The 19,672-nt window shown below is 37.0% G+C and overlaps 1 protein-coding gene across 1 annotated transcript; it reads right to left on the bottom strand.

The window, feature by feature from the left end:
- Positions 1–2,422: 2,422 nt before the first annotated feature.
- On the bottom strand, positions 2,423–19,447 carry LOC123250150 (zinc finger protein 287-like). The gene is made up of 8 exons (XM_044679182.1): positions 19,351–19,447; positions 14,439–14,876; positions 13,198–13,286; positions 8,315–8,441; positions 7,521–7,616; positions 6,423–6,518; positions 3,647–3,738; positions 2,423–3,301 (listed from the first exon to the last, which is right to left on the bottom strand). Exons 1-8 carry the CDS (start codon positions 19,445–19,447, stop codon positions 2,423–2,425), a joined length of 1,914 nt encoding a protein of 637 aa, XP_044535117.1.
- Between the last annotated feature and the right edge of the window lie 225 nt (positions 19,448–19,672).

Genomic DNA, 19,672 nt, shown 5'->3' with positions numbered 1-19,672 from the left:
AACAATGGGTCAAATCAAGAAAGGTCAAATTTATGAAATGTAAGATTCTACAATTTTTTCTAAAAAAGCAACTTAAAATGCATGGTGAGGACACATGGCTAGAGAAGTAGGGGAGGGAGGGTATATGAATTCTAAAGATGGAGGGACATTAATAAACTGCAATTCAATGAGTCAACGAGTTTCCTATTAAAAGATATGGGGAAAAAGTTAATGGTAGCACAAACTTCATTCACTGAGAGGCACTCTGGCATGAGTAAGAAAATAAACTACATTTTACCTTGGTCAGGCTACATCTGGCGTTAGCTCTGGGTTGGACTGGATGGCCTTTGGGGGTATTTTCCAACTTGTAGGTTTTCTTATTCTATTATTAAATTTGTTTTGCTTCATAAAGAAGTATTAGAAGCAATAAACTCAAACAGCAGAAAGATTCTGATATTCTGTACAAGGCATAAACTGGCCAAAGCACAGAACAATACATTCATCATTTTCAGTTTCTTTTCAGAATGCTTCCTTTCATGGTAAAGTGTACCATCAATTTGAGGTCTGACCATTATTATTTTAAAGATTTTATTGATATTTTTTGCTTTTACACCAACTTCATTTTCTAATGTATTCCTCTATCCAAGAGTGACATCTATATTGAATAAACAGATGGAAAAAAAAGTTCAGTAAGACAAACCAACCTATAAAGCAAGCATGATAACATGTGATATGTTCCACATCTAGTTTTCTCCCTCAGGAAAGAAGGCAGGGAAGTGTACCCTTATATCCCTCTCCCAGAACTAGCTTTGGTCGTTCTAATTTTATAGCCTTTAGTTTCTTCCTTTTTATTTTTAATTTTTTTTTGTTCTTCCCATTGCCATTATTGCCATTGCATATATTATCTTGGTGACACTTACTTCACTTTCATCCCATTAATATGAATTTATTCCTGCTTGTGTATATTCCTCATTTCTTCTGGCATTATAAAACAGTTGAACACATGCAAATATCTATATCTATACACATATATATTTACATATGTACATGTGTGCATGTGTATGTAGATGTCTACAGATACCATTTCATTGGGGAAATGTTAAATTGTGGTACATGAATGGAATAGTATATTACAGTTCTCTGTTACTCCAAAAAAGTATTCCTAGAAGTACTTGGTGTATATATATGAGAACTATTGATCTTTGACCTCTTTGGAATAGATGGTTAGTAGTGATAGATCTTGGTCAATAAATATGGACATTTTAATTAGTTTAAAATTTTAATTCTAAAATGCCGTCACTGAACCAATTTACAGTTTAACCAATAGCATATTAGTGTACCCATCCAGCAATTACAATTTCCATGTTTCTCACAGATTACAATTTTATAAGCCTGAGATAAAAACCTCAGTTTTTTAATTTGTATTTTTCTTTTTATTAGTGAATGAATGAATGGTAAAATATTAAGCGCTGGAGATTCAAATACAGGCAAGCAAGATGGTCCCTTCAAGAAGCATATTACAATCTAATGAGAAGACAACACAAAAAGGGCAAGTAGAAAGTAGGGGATGGGCAGAGATCATATTGACTAGATCATAAAGTGTTCTGGAGGCCTAGTTTCTGAGAAGATAGGATGGAAGTCAATTATAAAAACTCTCTAGTAAACTGGAGAATAAGGAGAACGACTGCAGAATAGGTATAATGATTTAGAAATGGCTAGAATTTGGAGCAATTTCTCAAATGAATCACATCCACTAGGAAATAAATCTTGGCCTAATACACTTATGTTAGCTTCATACATATTTTCCTATCAAAATTTTGTCAGAGAGAGTTGATACAGTTTTTTCCCCCAATAGACCATTTTCCTTCTTGTCCTAGTTGCACTGGTTTTGTGAAAAAGCTTTTCAGTTTAATGTAATTGAAAAAATTTATCTTTTGTGTGTGATTGCTTCTAGCCTTTGTTTCCTTAATAATTCTCACCCTCATCATGACTGAGAAATGTACCTTTCCTATTTCTTTTGATGTGATGTTCAATACTCAGGTCACATATCCATTCTGAGCTCACCTGTGACATACCAAATATGTTTAAACCAGAGATGTCAGATACATGGTCTGCAACACTTTCAGGTAAGACTCAAACCAGATTAAAAAGTAATTGGGAAGTGTTTAATAAAGCAAAGCATATATAATGTTACATTCTAAAACTAAGTCAATATGTGGCCCATAGGGATCCTTATGTATAGTTTAGTGGTCCCCATTTCTTTTTGAGTTTGACACCACTGATTTAAACCTAATTTCTTCCAATTTACCCTTTTTATTACACTTCCTATCAAATATATTTTCATGTGACCATCAATACTTTTAATAATGTTATTCTTCAGTATGAATTATCTGACTTTCAGGAAGTTTTGAACTGTTGGGCAATTCTCATGTTAATTGTGTTGCTAGGATTTTTTTCCAGCATGAATTTGCTGGTGTTGAGTAAGGTTAGAACGTTTGGTAAAGGCTTTCCCACAATCATTACATTTGTAGGGCTTTTCTCCAGCATGAATTTCCTGATGCTGAATAAGGTTTGATCGCTTGGTGAAGGCTTTTCCACATACTTTACATTTATGGGGTTTTACCCCAGAATGAATTTTCTGATGCTGATTAAGGTTTGATCGCTTAGTGAAGGCTTTCCCACATACATTACATTTATGGGGTTTCTCTCCAGAATGAATTCTTTGATGAAGATTAAATTGTGAAAAGTAGTTATAGCCTTTACCACATTCATTGCACTTAAATGGTTTTTCTCCAATATGAGTATATTCATGTTGAGTAAGATTTGACTGTTTTGTAAAGGTTTTCCCACACTCATTACATTTATAAGGTTTCTTTCCAGCATGAATCATCTGATGTTCATTAAGTCGCGATCTGAAGGTAAAGGCTTTCCCACATTCACCACACTTATAAGGGTTCTCTTCAGAATGGATTCTTTGATGAAGGTTAAGTTGTGAGATTAGACTGAAGGCTTTTTCACATTCAGGACACTTGAACGGTTTTTCTCCATTGTGAATGTGCTGATGTTGGGTAAGGTGTGCCCTCTGTGAGAAGGCTTTCCCACATTCAATACATTTATAGGGCTTCCCTCCAGAATGAATTCTCTGATGTTGAGTGAGGTGTAACCTGAAGAAAAAAGCCTTCCCACATTCATTACATGTGTAGGATTTCTCTCCAGAATGAATTTTCTGATGCTGAGTAAGGTGTATCTGCTTGTTAAAAGTTGTCTCACATTCATTACATTTATAGGTCTGGTTTTCTGCATGAAATTTCTGAAGATTAAGCTGTAAAATCAGATTCAAGTCTTTCCCAGATTCATTATAGTTAACAAGTTTATTTCTTGTGAAGATTTTTGGACATTCAATTAGATGCAAATCATCTTTGATGCTGTTTCTATAATTATCATATTTATAGAAACTTCTTACTAGAGGAACTGCCTGGTGGGTAACCAAGATTGATTTAAGACTGAAGCTTCTCTCAAATTCAAAGCTTCTTTCCTTACTTGATGTTTCCTCATGTGTGACTTTTACTTGTTTCAAATGTTTCTCCTGGTGACCATGTTGCCTCAATAGTGTGCTATAACATTTAAAGGATTCTTTTTGTCTGGAGTTCCAGGAAGTATGTCTTACAGATTTTTCTACTATCATCTGCTGAGATGATTCTTCCACAGAAGTCTTCTGCTTTGGAGTGGCCTCCTGGGTTTGGAGCCCGGTTTCCCAGTCTGAAAGAAATTTAAAAAATAATAATAGAAATATAAAAATATAAATCTTTCTTCTAGTAGGAGAAAGGGAACTCGAAAAGGAAAAGAATCACAAAATGGGAAAAATGTCCATGATGAATGGGTTCATATTTATATAAATGCTTTAGAAGAGAAAGTGTTTTTCTCACTACAACCTGTGAGGAAAAAACAATTCTTCTTCTTCTTCTTCTTCTTCTTATTATTATTATTACATTCTTGATGAAGAAAGTGAGATTCTCAAAGAAGTTAAATGTGTTTTTCATGGTCAAAGAGCCAATAAGTAACAGAACTTGGATTAAACCACAGGTCTTCTGACTTCTGAATCCAAAGTTCTTTACACTATAGGAGAGTGTGGGCTTTATACAACCTACCTCACAAAGTCAACAAGCATTTGTAAGCAGTTACTATGTGCCAGACACTCATTGACAGCTTTCAGATACTTGCCACTGTAAAAATGTTCGGAATGAAGGAATATGGCTCATGAACTCCTGCTTAGTTACTCATATTTATTGTTTCTTACCATGTGATAATATTCCATTATATACATATTCCACAATTTGTTCTAACTATTCCTTGATCCTTGAGCACTGCACTAGGGTGCTATTGGGATGGGATATGATGGTTAGGATTGGGCCAGTATCAGGATATTAACTGTGGTTTGGGAAGGCCAACAGAACCCAGTCCAGGCTGAGCCTGGTCTGAGACCAACACACACCAAACACTTAGTAACAGGGAAGTTGTATTTATTCTAAGAGGAAAGGATAAATGGGAATTAGAATAACCCTAATACTAACGTCAACTAACTAAAATTTCCCAGATCTAATTTGTTCCCTCACAGGAAGTCTTCAGTGAGTTTTGATCTACACTAACCTAAAGAAATCCCAGTCTCTGCTCTACCTAAATCTGCCCTAACCCCACTTAGGTGGTATTAGAGGTAGTAGTCTATGGCAGTTTGGTAGGGCCCAAGGAAAGGTCCTGGATCCAAAAAGAACTCAGTCTTACATCAGATGGCCAGATGTTCAGGATCACCAGGAAACACAGCAGACAACAGCAAGACATCAGGTAGGATGGGGAATCAGGGTAGAATCAGCCACTAAGGAAAAGCAGCCACCCTCTCCAGACACCTCCAGGGAGATCCAGCCAAACCCCTCAGTTGACTGTCTAACCTCCACTTTGACATTCCAGAATCTTTATCCTCCTGCAACTCTCCCCTGCTGACCAACCTCACATGATATAACACTCTCTTACTTAAGACAGCACTGACTTTGTTTCCTTTTTGTGTTACCCTAAAAAGTACTGCTCTGGCTATTAAAGCATATAGGTGCTATATTTCTGTATTTGACATCTTCACATTTGCTTAGCAGTGGGATCACTGAAGTCAAAGGGTATGAACTCCCAATGATTTTTCTTGCATAATTCTACATTGTTTTTCATAAAGGTTGGAACATTTTACTGTGCTATCAATAGTGCATTGGTGTGCCTGTCTTCTCAGTCTTTCCAGTCCTAAGTACTTGTATCTTTGATCATCTTTTACAGTTTGATGGATATAAGGTTAAACTTCAGAATTTTTATGACAAGCATTTCCATTTTTATTTCTGAAAACTATTAAAATCCTTTAATTATTTTTCAATTCATAATGGCCCTTAGGGTCCTATATTATGTTGATTTGCATACCAGACATCATGACTTTGTTTTTATTCTCTTCCAATGTATCTTGCACAGAATTGTCAAATTATACTTATTATAGGGAAAAGGCCTAGGCCTATGATTCCATTTGCATAGGTAACTAACTACCTGATAGGGAAAACTCCATCAGTGCAGGTTTGTACATTCTCTGCAACTTGTGTTTTAGAAAAACTGCCTAGAATACTGCAAGGTTAACTGAAAGGCCCAAGGTCACACAGCCAGGATGGGTCAGGAAGAACTTGAACCCAGGTCTTCCTAACACCAAGGCAATTCTTTATCCATTTTGCTAAGCTGCCTCGTGTTAAACTTATCATAATACTAGTTTTATCATATCATAAATCACTGATAAATGGCCTTCCATTTGACCTATAAGGTAAATAAAAATCATTAGGCCAAAAGTGGAAATGAACTACCTCTGGGCAGAAGCAGTATGTCTTGAGTGTGTTATACAGCGGCCTTCTCATATAGATATGGGTTGGACTAGATGTCTTCTGTGGACTAGATGTGTCCCTTTCAAATCAGATAATTTATCATTCTGCTCAACATCAAACGAGACATTAAGAGTGAATATGTAGACCATGAAAAAGCCTCTGAATTTAGTCATTATAATACCCATCAAAAGTCCTTTGAAGTACTCTGGGATTTCTTAGTATATTCTTCATTAAATATCAAAGTCCTTGATTATACTATGGAGCAGGGGTTGGCAACCTTTTTGGCTGTGAGAGCCATAAATGCCACATTTTTTAAAATGTAATTTCGTGAGAGCCGTACAGTGCTCACAGTGCTGCTCCTGTAACAGCGTCTGAAAAAAAATTGACTTTATGGCTCCTGCAGAAAGAGCCATATCTGGCCTTCAAAAGAGCCAGATATGGCTCGAGAGCCATACGTTGCCGACCCCTGCTATGGAGTATAACGCTTTCTCCCTCACTAACCAGATGAGCTATTGCTCACAATGAAATGCTAGCTTTTCCCTTACTCACATGGACAGATGTTTCTTACTTCTTCGTTTGTAAGCATCCATGGTAATTCCCCATTCTCCATCTGGGAGACCACATCAGGTTTGGAAGCTGAAAGCTCTGCTCATGGAAAAGAAAAGAAAAATGAATGTTTGAGCTACTGAAAAAGAATTTGCTCCATAACATAATCAAGGCCTTTCATAGTCAATGAAGAATATACCAAGAAAAATTAGAGTAATTCAAAGGACTTTTGACGGGTACTCAGTATTCTGAATTATTATGGCATGGGGAGTTTTGTGCATAGAAGAGTTCTTAATGAGTCATAGTATGGAAAGACCTCTAGCTTTACTCTGAACCAATTTTTACAATGAAAGCATTTGAGAGCTATCAACAAGTGTCTTGCACATAGTAAATGCTTATTAAATGCTATCTGACTGACATTTAAATGGCATGCTTTCTTTGTGATATAGATTATATAAAGCCTATGCTCTTTCCTTTAGTGCAAAGAATTCTGGACTTAGAGACAAAGAACTTGGGTTTTAATCCAAATTCTGGAGTTTATTAACTATCTGATCAGGAGAAAAGCACTTAACTTCTTTGAGAACTTCAGTTTCCTCATCAAGAAAATGGTAATAATAATTGTACCACCTTCCTCACAGGGCTGTGGTGAGGAAGCATCTTCCCTGACTAGGAGCCCAAGTTCAAGTCTCACCTCTAAAAAATACTAGCTATGTGACTTTAAGCAAATTTCAACTTCTTAGAGCCCCCTTATAAGGCTACAGATTACCAAGCAAGTATTCATCTGCACTGGAGGAGGTAGCTGCCTCTTTGAGAGCTTCTTCTACCACCCAAATCATTGGTTTAGTTCAAAAAATGAAATGAGGGGCAGAAATTATGTTCCAGGATGTTAAGAGAATTGGGGTTGAAGAAGTGGAGGCACATGGCAAATACCACTTTCTGATGGAGAATACATGTGGAATTTGCTATAGCCTCTGACCTTCCATACAGGCCAGGAACGTTTTGAAAAGAGGTTCCCAAACCAATACTTCAAAGTTGCTTTCTCCCCAACTAACCAGAGAAGCTATATAGCTCACAAGGAATGCTAGTTTTTCATTTACTCACGTGGACAGATGCTTCTTGTGTCTTGATCCTTAAGCACCCAAGGTAATTCCCCATTCTCCAACTGGGAGACCACATCAGGTTTGGAAGCTGAAAACCCTGCTCATGTATAAGAAATGCAAAATGAGTGCTTGAGCTACTGAAAAAATTATTCTATAATACAATCAAGGTCTTTAATATTTAATGAAGAATATACCAAGAAATGTCAGAGTTATTCAAAGGACTTCTGATGGGATCTCAATATTCTGTTCCTTGAAAACATAACAGGACGGGCTGAGAAGGTGATTTGTGTAGTGGAAAGGTACTTAGTGAGTCAGAGTAATACAGTGGAAAGCTCTCAAGTTCTGGAGTCAAATGACCTGGGTTCAACTATCCTATCTGATGCTGAGTTTGGGTTTGAATTTCCTTCTCTGCAAAGATGGACTTTTTGGTTCCTTCAAGCTCTAGCTCTATGATCCTGTGGTCACTACATCATTTGCCTCTACTATCAGGCTACAAATCTCTCACATTGGGAAAAAGCCTGACTGAAATCTTCAAAGAAAATTCTGGACACAGGCAAGTGACTGACAGAAATGACAGCATCAAGGGTAGATTTTTTTTTCTCCCAGGCAAAGACATTTTACTTGGGAAAACGAAGCAGAAAAAAAAACTCAGTGATTGGCTCCATGGGGTTAAACATTTCTGACTTCTAAACAATGACAAAACTTAGCTAAATTCTTTTGACATTCTATAGTCCTTAAAAATCAAGGTTAAAACACTCCAAAGGAAAGACCAAGAGTGATGAGGGGAAGATTTACCAAGTAAAATCGGGTTGCTATAGTTCTCCAGCAGCACATCTTTGTATAAATCCTTCTGAACAGGATCCATTTGTACCCACTCTTCCCAGGTAAAGTCTGGAGCCACATCTTTGAGAGTCATCAATTCCTGAAACACCAAAAACAATGCTTTTCTAGAACTAGTTCCCTTCAGTACTTATAGGAGAGCTGATAATGTTCAGATTACAGTGTCAGTCCAAATCATTTTGTTTGAGTGACTACCATATCTATCACTTTACATCAGACTTGATAGAAGACATAATAAAGGAATGCCAGTCATTATCTTTTTTTTTTTAAAAGTATTACTGATGGCTTTTTTTTACACTATAGGCATTTCCTCTTGTGAAGAGAATTAATTCTCCCCTTGTCTATTTTTAGACTAATCAAATCAAGAACTTAAAATACTCCTACTTAGTACCCCACTTAACTATTAGGTAAGAGAGCTCATAAGTCACTAGTTCACACCCCCAAAGTCCACAAGAATTGCTCCCTCCTTGGACAATGCTAGGCAAATTGAAGAACTACAATTGGTTTCTGTGAAGAGGGGGAGAGACAGGAAATGATGTGGAAAAATGGGTATAAAAAGAGTCCAACATGGCCTATGAGATGATTCCTTTCCTTGTTTTTTGGAGAGACTGGTTCCTTGGTTCTCTTTGCTGCTTTGGCTCATGGAAAGATTGGTTCCGGAGATTCCTTCCTCGGCTTGTGGAGAGGCTTTTTCCTTGGATTCTGTGTTGGCTTGCTGGAGTCTACCAGATTTTCATGTGGAGATCAGGACTCTAGGAAGCCCTTGCCAGGTGCTAAGCCGGATTTCAAAGGAGAATTGCTTAGGGCTGGTAGGCTTGTTAAGGCTCTGTCTCTTTTCTACATTTCTCACTTTAACTTTTTCTACCTTGTTGTAAATAAAAGCTGCTAACAATCATTTTGACTTAGGGGTTAATATTTTATAAATAGCAACCACTTTTAAAACTCTCACATTGAGTCAAAACCTAAATTTAAATCTTACACTCTTAAATGGACACTTTCTATTAAATCATTTTTCACTGTTTAAAAAACATTTAAGTAAAGACAATGGACCCAATGATCATGTCTGATGGTGTATGTCATATTTTATATGCATAGTCCTCCAAACCATTGAAAAGGAACTGTGCTTCACTGTCAATCACATGGGTCAAAGATTAGTCATTATAATTTTTAAAATAGTTTTAAAAATGGTTAATTTTTGTTTTTATATCACCATCACAGCTAAAAAAAGTAAAAGAGAAGCAGGTAAATGGGGGGAAAATCTCTGCAGGAAGTTTCTCTAATGAAAGTCTTATTTATAAGATATATAAGGATCTGATTTAAATTTATAAGAATAAATGCAGGCCTCCAATTGATAAATGGTCAAAGGATATCAGAGGAAGAAATCCAAGCTATCAGTAGGCATTGATAAAGATGCCCTAAATCACTATTAGTTAGAGATATATCAGTTAAAACAAAACTGAAGTTGACACCTTTGAGTTGACAAAGCTGACAAAAGAGGAAAATTTACAAATATTGGAAGGGTTTTAGGAAAATTAGTTATCAGTATACTACTGATGGAAATGTGAATAGGTCCAATCATTCTGGAAAGCTATTTGGAATTATGCCCCAGAAGTTATTCAATTTTGCATACTCTGACCCAGTGATTCTAATATTAGGTCTATATTTCTAAAGAGATAAAGAAAATGGAGAAATTTTTATGTACAAAAATATTCATAGCAACTCTTTTTGTAGGGGATAAGAATTTGAAACTGAAGAGGTGCCCATCAATTGAAGAAAGGCTGAACAAATTAAGGTATATGAATATAATGGAATAAAGGATTGGTTTTAGAGAAACCTAGGAAGGCCTGTATGAACTAATACAAAAGTAAAGTGAGCAGAACCAGAACAATTTATAAAATAATGTTAATATAAAGAAGAACAACTTTTGGCCTCTGAATTCCAAAGGGCTTATGATAAACATGCTACCTATTTCCTGACAGGTAATGGACTGCAGATGGAGACTTTTAAAAATTACAATTGAGGGGGTTTTCTTTGCTTCATTAAGCATGTTTATTAACAAAAATTTTCTTTTTCTTTCTGGGGAGATGAATTGGAAAGGAAAAAAAAACAGATTTTCACTGACTGAAAAAATAACTTGAAAATATAAAGGAATGTGAACAAAGTGACAGAAAGTAAAATAAAGCTACATACATCATCATTTATATATATTATTAGCATAATCCAGCAGAAAGAGATGGAAAGATATAAATTACTTTTTTTTTTTTAAGATTTTTTTTTTATTTTAAACCCTTAATTTCTGTGTATTGACTTATAGGTGGAAGAGTGGTAAGGGTAGGCAATGGGGGTCAAGTGACTTGCCCAGGGTCACACAGCTGGGAAGTGTCTGAGGCCGGATTTGAACCTAGGACCTCCAGTCTCTAGGCATGGCTCTCAATCCACTGAGCTACCCAGCTGCCCCTTAAATTACTTTTTTTTTAAACCCTTACCTTCCGTCTTGAGGCAGAAGAGTGGTAAGGGCTAGGCAATGGGGGTTAAGTGATTTGCCCAGGGTCACACAGCTGGGAAGTGTCTGAGGCCAGATTTGAATGTAGGACACCTCCCATCTCTAGGCCTGGCTCTCAATCCACTAAGCTACCCAGCTGTCCCCATAAATTACATTTTAAATAACTATAGCATGCATAAAACATTTAAAAGTATACCACAAGATATACACTAGAATTATATGACTACAAATGCAAAATATTTTAATGAAATAAAGACTGACTTAAATAATTGGAACAATTAATTGTTCCAGGGCAGGCCAAAGTAATATAATAAAAATGACAATACAACCTACATTTATTCAGTTCTATACCAATTACCAAAATATTATTTTATGGGTTTCAAAAAAATTATAATGAAATTAATCTGGAAAAACAAAAGGTCAAGAATCTCAAGGGAACAGAACCAGGAGAACATTGTACACAGTTATAGTGATTTTGTATGATGATCAACTGTGAATGACTTAACTGTTCTCAATAATATAACGATCCAAGATAATTACAAATTACAAAGAATTCATGATAAAAAATGCTATCTACTTCCAGAGAAAACTGATGGAGTCTGAATGAAGATTGAAGCATACTATTTTTAACTTTATTTTATGCAGGATTCTTTTTGTCTGTGTTTTCTTCACAATATGACTAATATGGAAATATGTTTTATGTGATTGCACATATATATATGTAAAACCTATATAAAATTGATTACCATCTCAAGGAAGGGTAAAAAAGGGAGGGAAAGAATTTAGAACTCAAAATTTAAAAAAAAACCATGATAAAATGGTCTTTACATGTAATTGGGAAAAAATAAAATATTTTTATAAAAAAGAATCTCCAGGGAGAAAATGAGAAGAGATGGGGTTGAGCAGTAGGAGATCTTAAATTATATATAAAACAGTAATCATCAAAACAATTAGTGCTGGATTAAAAATGGGTTTTGTGGCATAGATTAGGGAGACAACATACAGAAGCAAACAAACTAGGTAGTTTAATGTCTGATTCTTCTGGGAAAACTGAGAAGTATGGAAGAAATTGGGTTTAGATCAGTACCTCATATCATAAAATCAAAATTCACTCTAAATGGATACATGACATATAAAATGTCACATTATAAACAAATTAGGAGAACAATAAATTTTTTCTTTCATATCTATGGAGAGGGGATGGATTTATGACCAAATAAGGGTTAGAGAAGATAACAGATAAAATGTACAATTTTGATTGCATAAGTTTTTGTACAAATAAAACAAAAGTTAAAACAAGAAGGGAAACAGTTAACTTGAAGAAAAAAAAGCTTTGATAAAGGTCAAGTTTCTCTAATTAAAAAAACACCTTTCTTTGATAAGGGTTTCTCTGATAAGGTTATATCATTTCCAAGATGCTTCAAATTTATGATAAGAACCATTCCCCAACTAAGTGTTTAGAGGATATGAACAAGAAGTTCTCAAAGGAAGAAATCCAAGTTATCTGTAACCATATGAAAAAGTGCTCCATATCACTAATAATCAGAGAAATATAGCTTTCCTGTTATTCCAAATGCTAATAGTTTTTTTCTAATCTATCTGGTAGTTAAATTTTTTGTATTTATCCTCTTTTTATTTATTTATTTATTCTTTATTCACTTATATAAGTACTTGTCTCTCAGCATAATGCAAGCTCTTTAATAACAGGAATGATTTAATTCTTTGAATTTGCACCCCCACTATCTAGAACCATGCTTAGAACATAGCAGATTCTTAATAAATGGTTATTGATTGACTCATTCGAATAGAAAGAAGGGTAAGAAAATACCTTTATAGTACTGTGCACAACCAGCTCCTCTGAAGTAAGAAGAATGCTGAATAAATTTATGGTGAATTAAGACCTCCTTAGGCAGAAATATGCATTCTATGAAAAACTAACATAAGTAGGGAAAAAACATATGGCTCATGTTGGAGTTAGTAGGCCAATCTGTTCCCAAAAGTTTTCAAGAACCAGACTGACAACTCTAAGATTACTACATGTAACACTGTGGACTAGATGGCTTCTGGGGTCCTTTCCAAGGCTAGGTTTATAATGCTTTAATCTTTGTATTTCTTTTCAAATATAGGAAGGCACCAGAAAGTACAGATTAGTCCCTATGAGATCTATCATGCTCCTAGAGAGGACCTATTTTCTAAAAGAAAATAAGAGGGGTTTAGATTTTTGGAAAGGCCTTTTTTTAGACCTGAGGCTGAGAATGCCCAGGAAAAGGGAAAAAAGCCTTTATGCTTGGAATCAAAATAATTCTTAAAAAAGCAAAAGCAAATTCCAACTCACTTGAGATCTGGCTTTTGGGATCCCAGTAGATGTTTCTACCTTTTCTCTATTTCCTTCTTGGGGAAGGATAGAATCTTGGGAATACAGGACTTGGGAGGAGAAAAGCAGAGAAATAGGATTAGTCCACAGGCTGTGACAAATTAAATGAGAAGGCAATGCTGTCTACAGTCCTGATTTTGTCCCTGGTCTCACAGTAGATTTCCAAGAACAAAACTTTGGTTGGGAATCAAGACACATGACTGGTTTAACAATTGTCTCCAAACTGTTAGGTCACTTTGAGTGTGTAATTCAAGGTCTCCGGTCTAGTTATCTTCTCCTTTAGCAATTTCGTTTTCTTCATTCTACATTCCTTTATTACAGAATGTGGGATGAATCAATTACTTGTTTTTCTTACAGAAAGTAGAAAGAAAATCTATCAGAAAGGAAATGTGGTCTGATGAAGAATAAAAGGTAGAAGAGCAGAGTTCTGAGATTATAATAAAAGTCAGCTTCAGTACTGCCTAGTTGCCTCACCTTTTGCAAATCAATTAACCATAGTGTACCTCATAAGTAGAACTGTGACTATATCTGCATTATTCACCTTACCAGGGTTATAAAGGATTAAAAAGCATTATAAATGCAAAATATTATGGCTTACGCCAGTGCTTAGGACATGGATAGTTTGTTTATATTTATAAAAATTTATAGTTTGACTACTGTGAGTAAAGGCAAGTAGGAAGCATTATAAGCAAAGTTCTAGAAGGCAACCAGAAACACCTGAATTTGAATCCTGTCTCAGACATTAGTTGTATAACACTGGGCGAATCACTTCTCTGTGTCTTAGCTTCCTCCTCTGTACGATGATGAGTTTGAACTTGATGGTCTCTAAGGCTCCTTATAACTCTAAAATCTATGACCATATGATGAGGCTCCCTCCAGCTACTCAAAAGAAAAGCCCATGAGAGTTGGCCTCCCATTTTGTCACCAAGAACTTTGCATATATTAAAACTGCAAAGAAGGGCCTGCACTGTATAACATGAGACAAAGGAGCAATATTGAGGCAAAACAGATTTTTGTGTACTGTTCCCATAAGGTAAGCAGTGCCTGCTTCCTCACCATAAATTTGGAGACCTCTTTTTCCCTCCTATTATTTCTCTCTTTCCCTTCTGTTTTCCAAGGTCCCTTACCACTAGATTGACTATTTCCATTTTCACATCTTGAAGAGATTTAATCCTCTACCTCTTTCCTTATGTAATTCTTACCTTCCTCCTCAAGTATTTGAGTCAAATCCTCCACCAAAGTGATCACCTCTTCAATAGTCTTTGGATGCTGCAACTTCACCCAAATCCTGATCTCACTGGGCAAGATGGTCAGGAATTGCTCTAGTACTAATAGCTCCAGGATCTGTTCCTTTGTGTGAATCTCTGGCCTCAGCCATTGAAGGCAGAGTGCCCAGAGCTGACTCACAACTTCACGTGGTCCTGCCTTTTCTGGGTATGGAAAACACCTGAAGCTTTGGCGAGAAGCTTCTGGGTTAAACTTATCTCTTCCTAAGATGGTTAGCTGATCCCTGGGAGTATCTATTCTCAGTAGCCTGTTTTGTTCATGTATAGCGAATATCTGGGGGTTGAGGGAAATGGTAATCATCTTATTCAAGGCCAACATCTCTCCATCTAGGAATATCCTCTTGTACTTCAAATCTGCACAGTCAACAGAAGGTCAGTTCCTTACAGACGGGAAACCTGTAAACATTCTTCAAAGATGCAGCAGGCATAGAGGCATCATGGACAGCTGGAGGGATCCAGAAATTTCAGTTGTACTCTCTGATGCAGGGTCCTACAGAAAATATGGACATGCAAATCATCCACAAAGTAGTATAGCACTGGAGTACACTTGCTAAGCAATCTGTTAAGCTCTCAGCATTGGCTCAAATATACACAAGAGCTACCTGTTATATCCTGTTTAAAAGAACAGTTTCCTCTTAATTACCCTGTTAGCTAGTGAATATAAATATGAGTTGTTCAATTGAGAAAATGAGACTCAGATACTTACATGTTTGTAGGAGAACCAGCACTTGCATACAGATTTCCTAATTCCTTGTGAGGTCTTCAATATATTATACCATGTTCAATCCAATCCAATCCATTAACTTATTGAAAACCCATTTAAATACTCCGAATACTTATATTATTATGATGAGATCAGCATTGACAAATCCTGTGATGATAAATATGGTCAAAACTGAGCCTTGTAAGAAATAAAATGGATATAAAAGGATAGATTTAAAAATATTATGGGTTTTTTTTTAATTTTAAACCCTTAACTTCTGTGTATTGACTTATAGGTGGAAGATTGGTAAGGGTAGGCAATGGGGGTCAAGTGACTTGCCCAGGGTCACACAGCTGGGAAGTGTCTGAGGCCAGATTTGAACCTAGGACCTCCTGTCTCTAGGCCTGGCTCTCAATCCACTGAGCTACCCAGCTGCCCCCCAATATTATGGTTTTTAAAGATTTATTGACAGCCATTAGAAAAATGAAGACACGTGCCTGTTAAGAGTTAGTTTGAAAGTCCAGCCCTATTGCCTCTTCTTCCCATCCTGGTTCCTGCTCCCAAGTCAGAAAAGAGGAAGTACCAATCCAGTTTCTCACTATTTATCCTTCTATCTATACTTCCTTCTAGCTATGCTTCCTGCCCATGTGATTATGCAAGAAAGGAAACCAGTTGGCTCTTGGGAAATGTAGTTTGAAAGAGCCCTAAATGTCCACAGGAAGTTTAGATTAGGGACCTCAAAATTAGTTCAAGGACCCCCAAATTTCCAATATCACAGCCTGATGGCAATGGTCAAGGGACAGTTAAAACAAGATATAATTGCAGAGGCAATTTTCTTGTTGCAGCTATATTAGGAATTCACAGCATTAATAAATACTGAAACCTTCAATAAAAGAAATGATTAGGGGGTGGGGTTAAAAGCTAACTTCATCTGGCTTTCTCTAAAATCAGTCTGGCTTTCTCTAGAGATATAACACTTTCCCTGGAAGCTCAGTGAGGCTCATACTGTGTCACATTTTCTAAGAATCATCTATATCCCTTATGCCATATTTCTATGATCATAAAATTTGAGTGAATGCCCTATATCAAAAGTTTTGACTTATCTTTGTTAAAAGAGAATTTGTAATCTTGATGTGAACCATTGTAATACTTATCACTTATGTTAGTGAGATAATGCGTTGAATCGTAAATAAAAGCTGAAGCAAGAAGCCCCCAAATTAAGAGGCTTAAGGGCTTGTTCCAAAACCTATCTTTGGCCTTGTGTTTTCTTGTGTCTTTTCCTTTTGCTCTCCTCCTCTTTCCATATTCAGTGTCTGCTGCCTCCCTCTCAGGTTAGGAACTGTATTGTGCTGGTTGCAGCATTATTATAAATTACATATAATGCATATATATGTTTTACATATATATATATGTTTTACATATACATGTATTATAATATAAATAAATATAATAAAATACTTATAATACAATAAAATAGCCAGTAGCTAGGCATATCAAAACAAATTGAACCCATCTGTAGTAGGACTAGGGTATACAGTATCAGGAACTGTGAGACTTAGTAACTGATCCATGCAATGATCCATCACAATTCCAAAGGACTCATGATGAAAAATGCTAGTCAACTCCAAACAGACAATTGATTAATTCAGTGCAGATTGAAGCATATTTTTTCTTGCCTTTTTTTTTGCGGGGCGGGGCATGGCCAATATGGAAATGTTTAGTATGACCTTCATTTGTATAATGAGCATTATATTTCTTCCCTTCTCAATGGCTGTGGGAGGGGAAGAATCTGTGGTGACAAAGAATTGGAAATTGAGGGGATGTCCACCAGAAATGATGAGCAGGCATTTAAAAAAAACTTGGAAAGAACTACTTGGGATAATGAATAGCCAAAATGAGTAGAAACAAGAGAACATTATATACGGCTACAGCTTTAATACTAGAAGAATAATTTGTGAATGTGACCTTCAGTGAATGAACTAAGAAATGAAACATTAAGGACATGATCCATATGTACATATCTATTTGCTGGTTGATGCCTTCTATGATGTGGGAAAGAGAGGAAGGAGCTGAGATAATTGGAAATAATTTCTAATTAATAATTTTGAAAATTATTAAGGGCTATTTCCTTCAAGGAGCATTTACTGATTTCTGAATTGTTAATGCCTCTTCCCCTATCAGTGTGTATTCATTTTGTATTTATCCTAGATTTATTTATCTATGAATATGTTGTAGCCACTCAAAGAATGTAATCTTTTTTTTTTAATTTTTTTTAAACCCTTGTACTTCGGTGTATTATCTCATAGGTGGAAGATTGGTAAGGGTGGGCAATGGGGGTCAAGTGACTTGCCCAGGGTCACACAGCTGGAAAGTGGCTGAGGCCGGGTTTGAACCTAGGACCTCCTGTCTCTAGGCCTGACTCTCATTCCACTGAGCTACCCAGCTTCCCCTGTAATCTTTTTTTTAAATTTGCACTAGTTATTTTCTTTTCTGTTATATTTCATTTTAAAAAATTATTTAGAATATTTTTCCATGGTTACCCGATTCATGATCTTTTTCACTCTTCTTCCCTCCTCCCTCTGGGAATGACAAGCAATTCCAATGGTCTATACATGTCATTGTTCAAAATCTAGTTCCATATTATTCATATTTGCAATAGAGTGATCCTTTAAATTCAAAACCCCAACCATATACCCACCAAACAATGTGATCAGTTCCATGTTTTTCTTCTGCCTACTCCTATAGTTCTTTCTCTGGATGTGGACAGTATTCTTTCTTGTTAGGGACCAAGACTTTAAGATAAAATAGTCACTCTTCTAAGAATAGATATTAATCATTCACTCTTCTAAGATAAGATATTGATCATAGGCCCAGCCATGCTTGGAGACAGTAAGACGCCACAGGAGATTTTCTACATAACTTATGCTCCCTTTCCGCGTTCCTTTCCCTTTAGTATTGGCCGACCCCCTTCTGTCCTCAACCTATATATTCTTGTCATAGACCTGCAATAAACGAGCCTTGCTTCCACCCAAATGACTCTGTCTATCTTGCGCGCAAGGTCTCCCCTCTCCTCCCCCTATGGATTCTTAGGTTGCTGTTTCCCGGACCCCTCGGTTGTGTCCGGCTGGACCCGGACAGTGGCGCCCAACGCAGGGCACGGCGAAAACGGCTTACCGGACAACTGAGGAGCAGCTGTTGCGGCCGCGAATATACGTAACGGGTAGAGGCTGAGCAAGACGCCTCGAGGTAGGGTAAGTTGTCCCATCCCCCATAGGCATTTAAAAATCAAGAGTGTTTCTCCCAAAAAAGTGTGTGTGTGTGTGCAAGGGAAGTGAAAGTAATACGTGTGCAAGATGGGAAAGACACTCTCGAAAGAAACAGTGTTCGTTACTGAACTAAAAAATAGTCTCAGGGAGAGAGGTATCAGAGTAAAAAAGAAGGACCTGTTCAGGTTTTTCTGCTTTATAGAGGAGCACTGCCCTTGGCTTATTTTGCATAGCACGGGCATTCATCTGCTCACTTGGAACAAAGTAGGTAAGGAACTTAATGGCCTTTTAAGAGCCGGCAAAGAAATTCCAGATGATTACTTTTCTTTCTATGGCTTGATTCGTGACATTCTTAAAGAAGCCGACACGAGTCAACAAGTCTCGCACCTCCTCAGCTTGGCTGAGGGCGCTATCTTAGAATCTAAGATAAAAAATGAAGAACCAAACTCGACTAAAGAACAGAGCTTGCCCCTCAAGGGGAATGAGCGTCCCTTGTCTCTCTTAGACGAACCTATCAAAAATCCCTCCCTTGAGGAGCCCCTTGTTCCCTCTAAGCCTGGACCACGCCTTTATCTAGTCCTATACACGGACCCTCCTCAAGATAGCACACTTAATCCGGCTTATCAAGCAGAACTAGAGGAGGAGACAGCCTGCTACCATAACAATGGCCCTCTGAGGAATAGACCTCCTCCCTACAACCTCCCATCCCCCACCATCCAACTTGCCCTCCCAGTCCTCCCAGGTTTGGATAACCTCAAAGAGGCTACGAATCAACTAAGCAGGCAAGTCACTGACCTTAAGCAGTTTTTAGACTTGCAAAGGGAGGTTTATAAATTAACTAATCAGTTGCAGGACTTACAGTTAAACATTCTCCGGCCACTGAACTGTAATATCAAGCCGGTGCAGCCAAAAACTATGACAAAGTCTAAGAACCCTGCCCTTGTTTTCCCTGTCATTACTAGACAACAGGCCACAGAGATTGCCCCCGAAAACCTTCCTTTAGAAACCCCCCTCCCACATGATTCCTCTGACTCCGAACAGGAGGAAGAGGGGGAGGAGGAAAGCGGATCCCGTGGACATTCCAGGGCTGCAGATACTTCAGGCCTCCCCCACCATCATCGGCCAATTTATAAAAAATTAAAAATTAAGCACATTAAAGACCTGCATTCGGCAGTTAAAAA

Source organism: Gracilinanus agilis, chromosome 1 (assembly GCF_016433145.1).
Source record: "Gracilinanus agilis isolate LMUSP501 chromosome 1, AgileGrace, whole genome shotgun sequence".
Classification (NCBI taxonomy): Eukaryota; Metazoa; Chordata; class Mammalia; order Didelphimorphia; family Didelphidae; genus Gracilinanus; species Gracilinanus agilis.
Note: the sequence above shows the minus strand (reverse complement) of the source record. Positions and strands in the feature narration are given on the sequence as shown.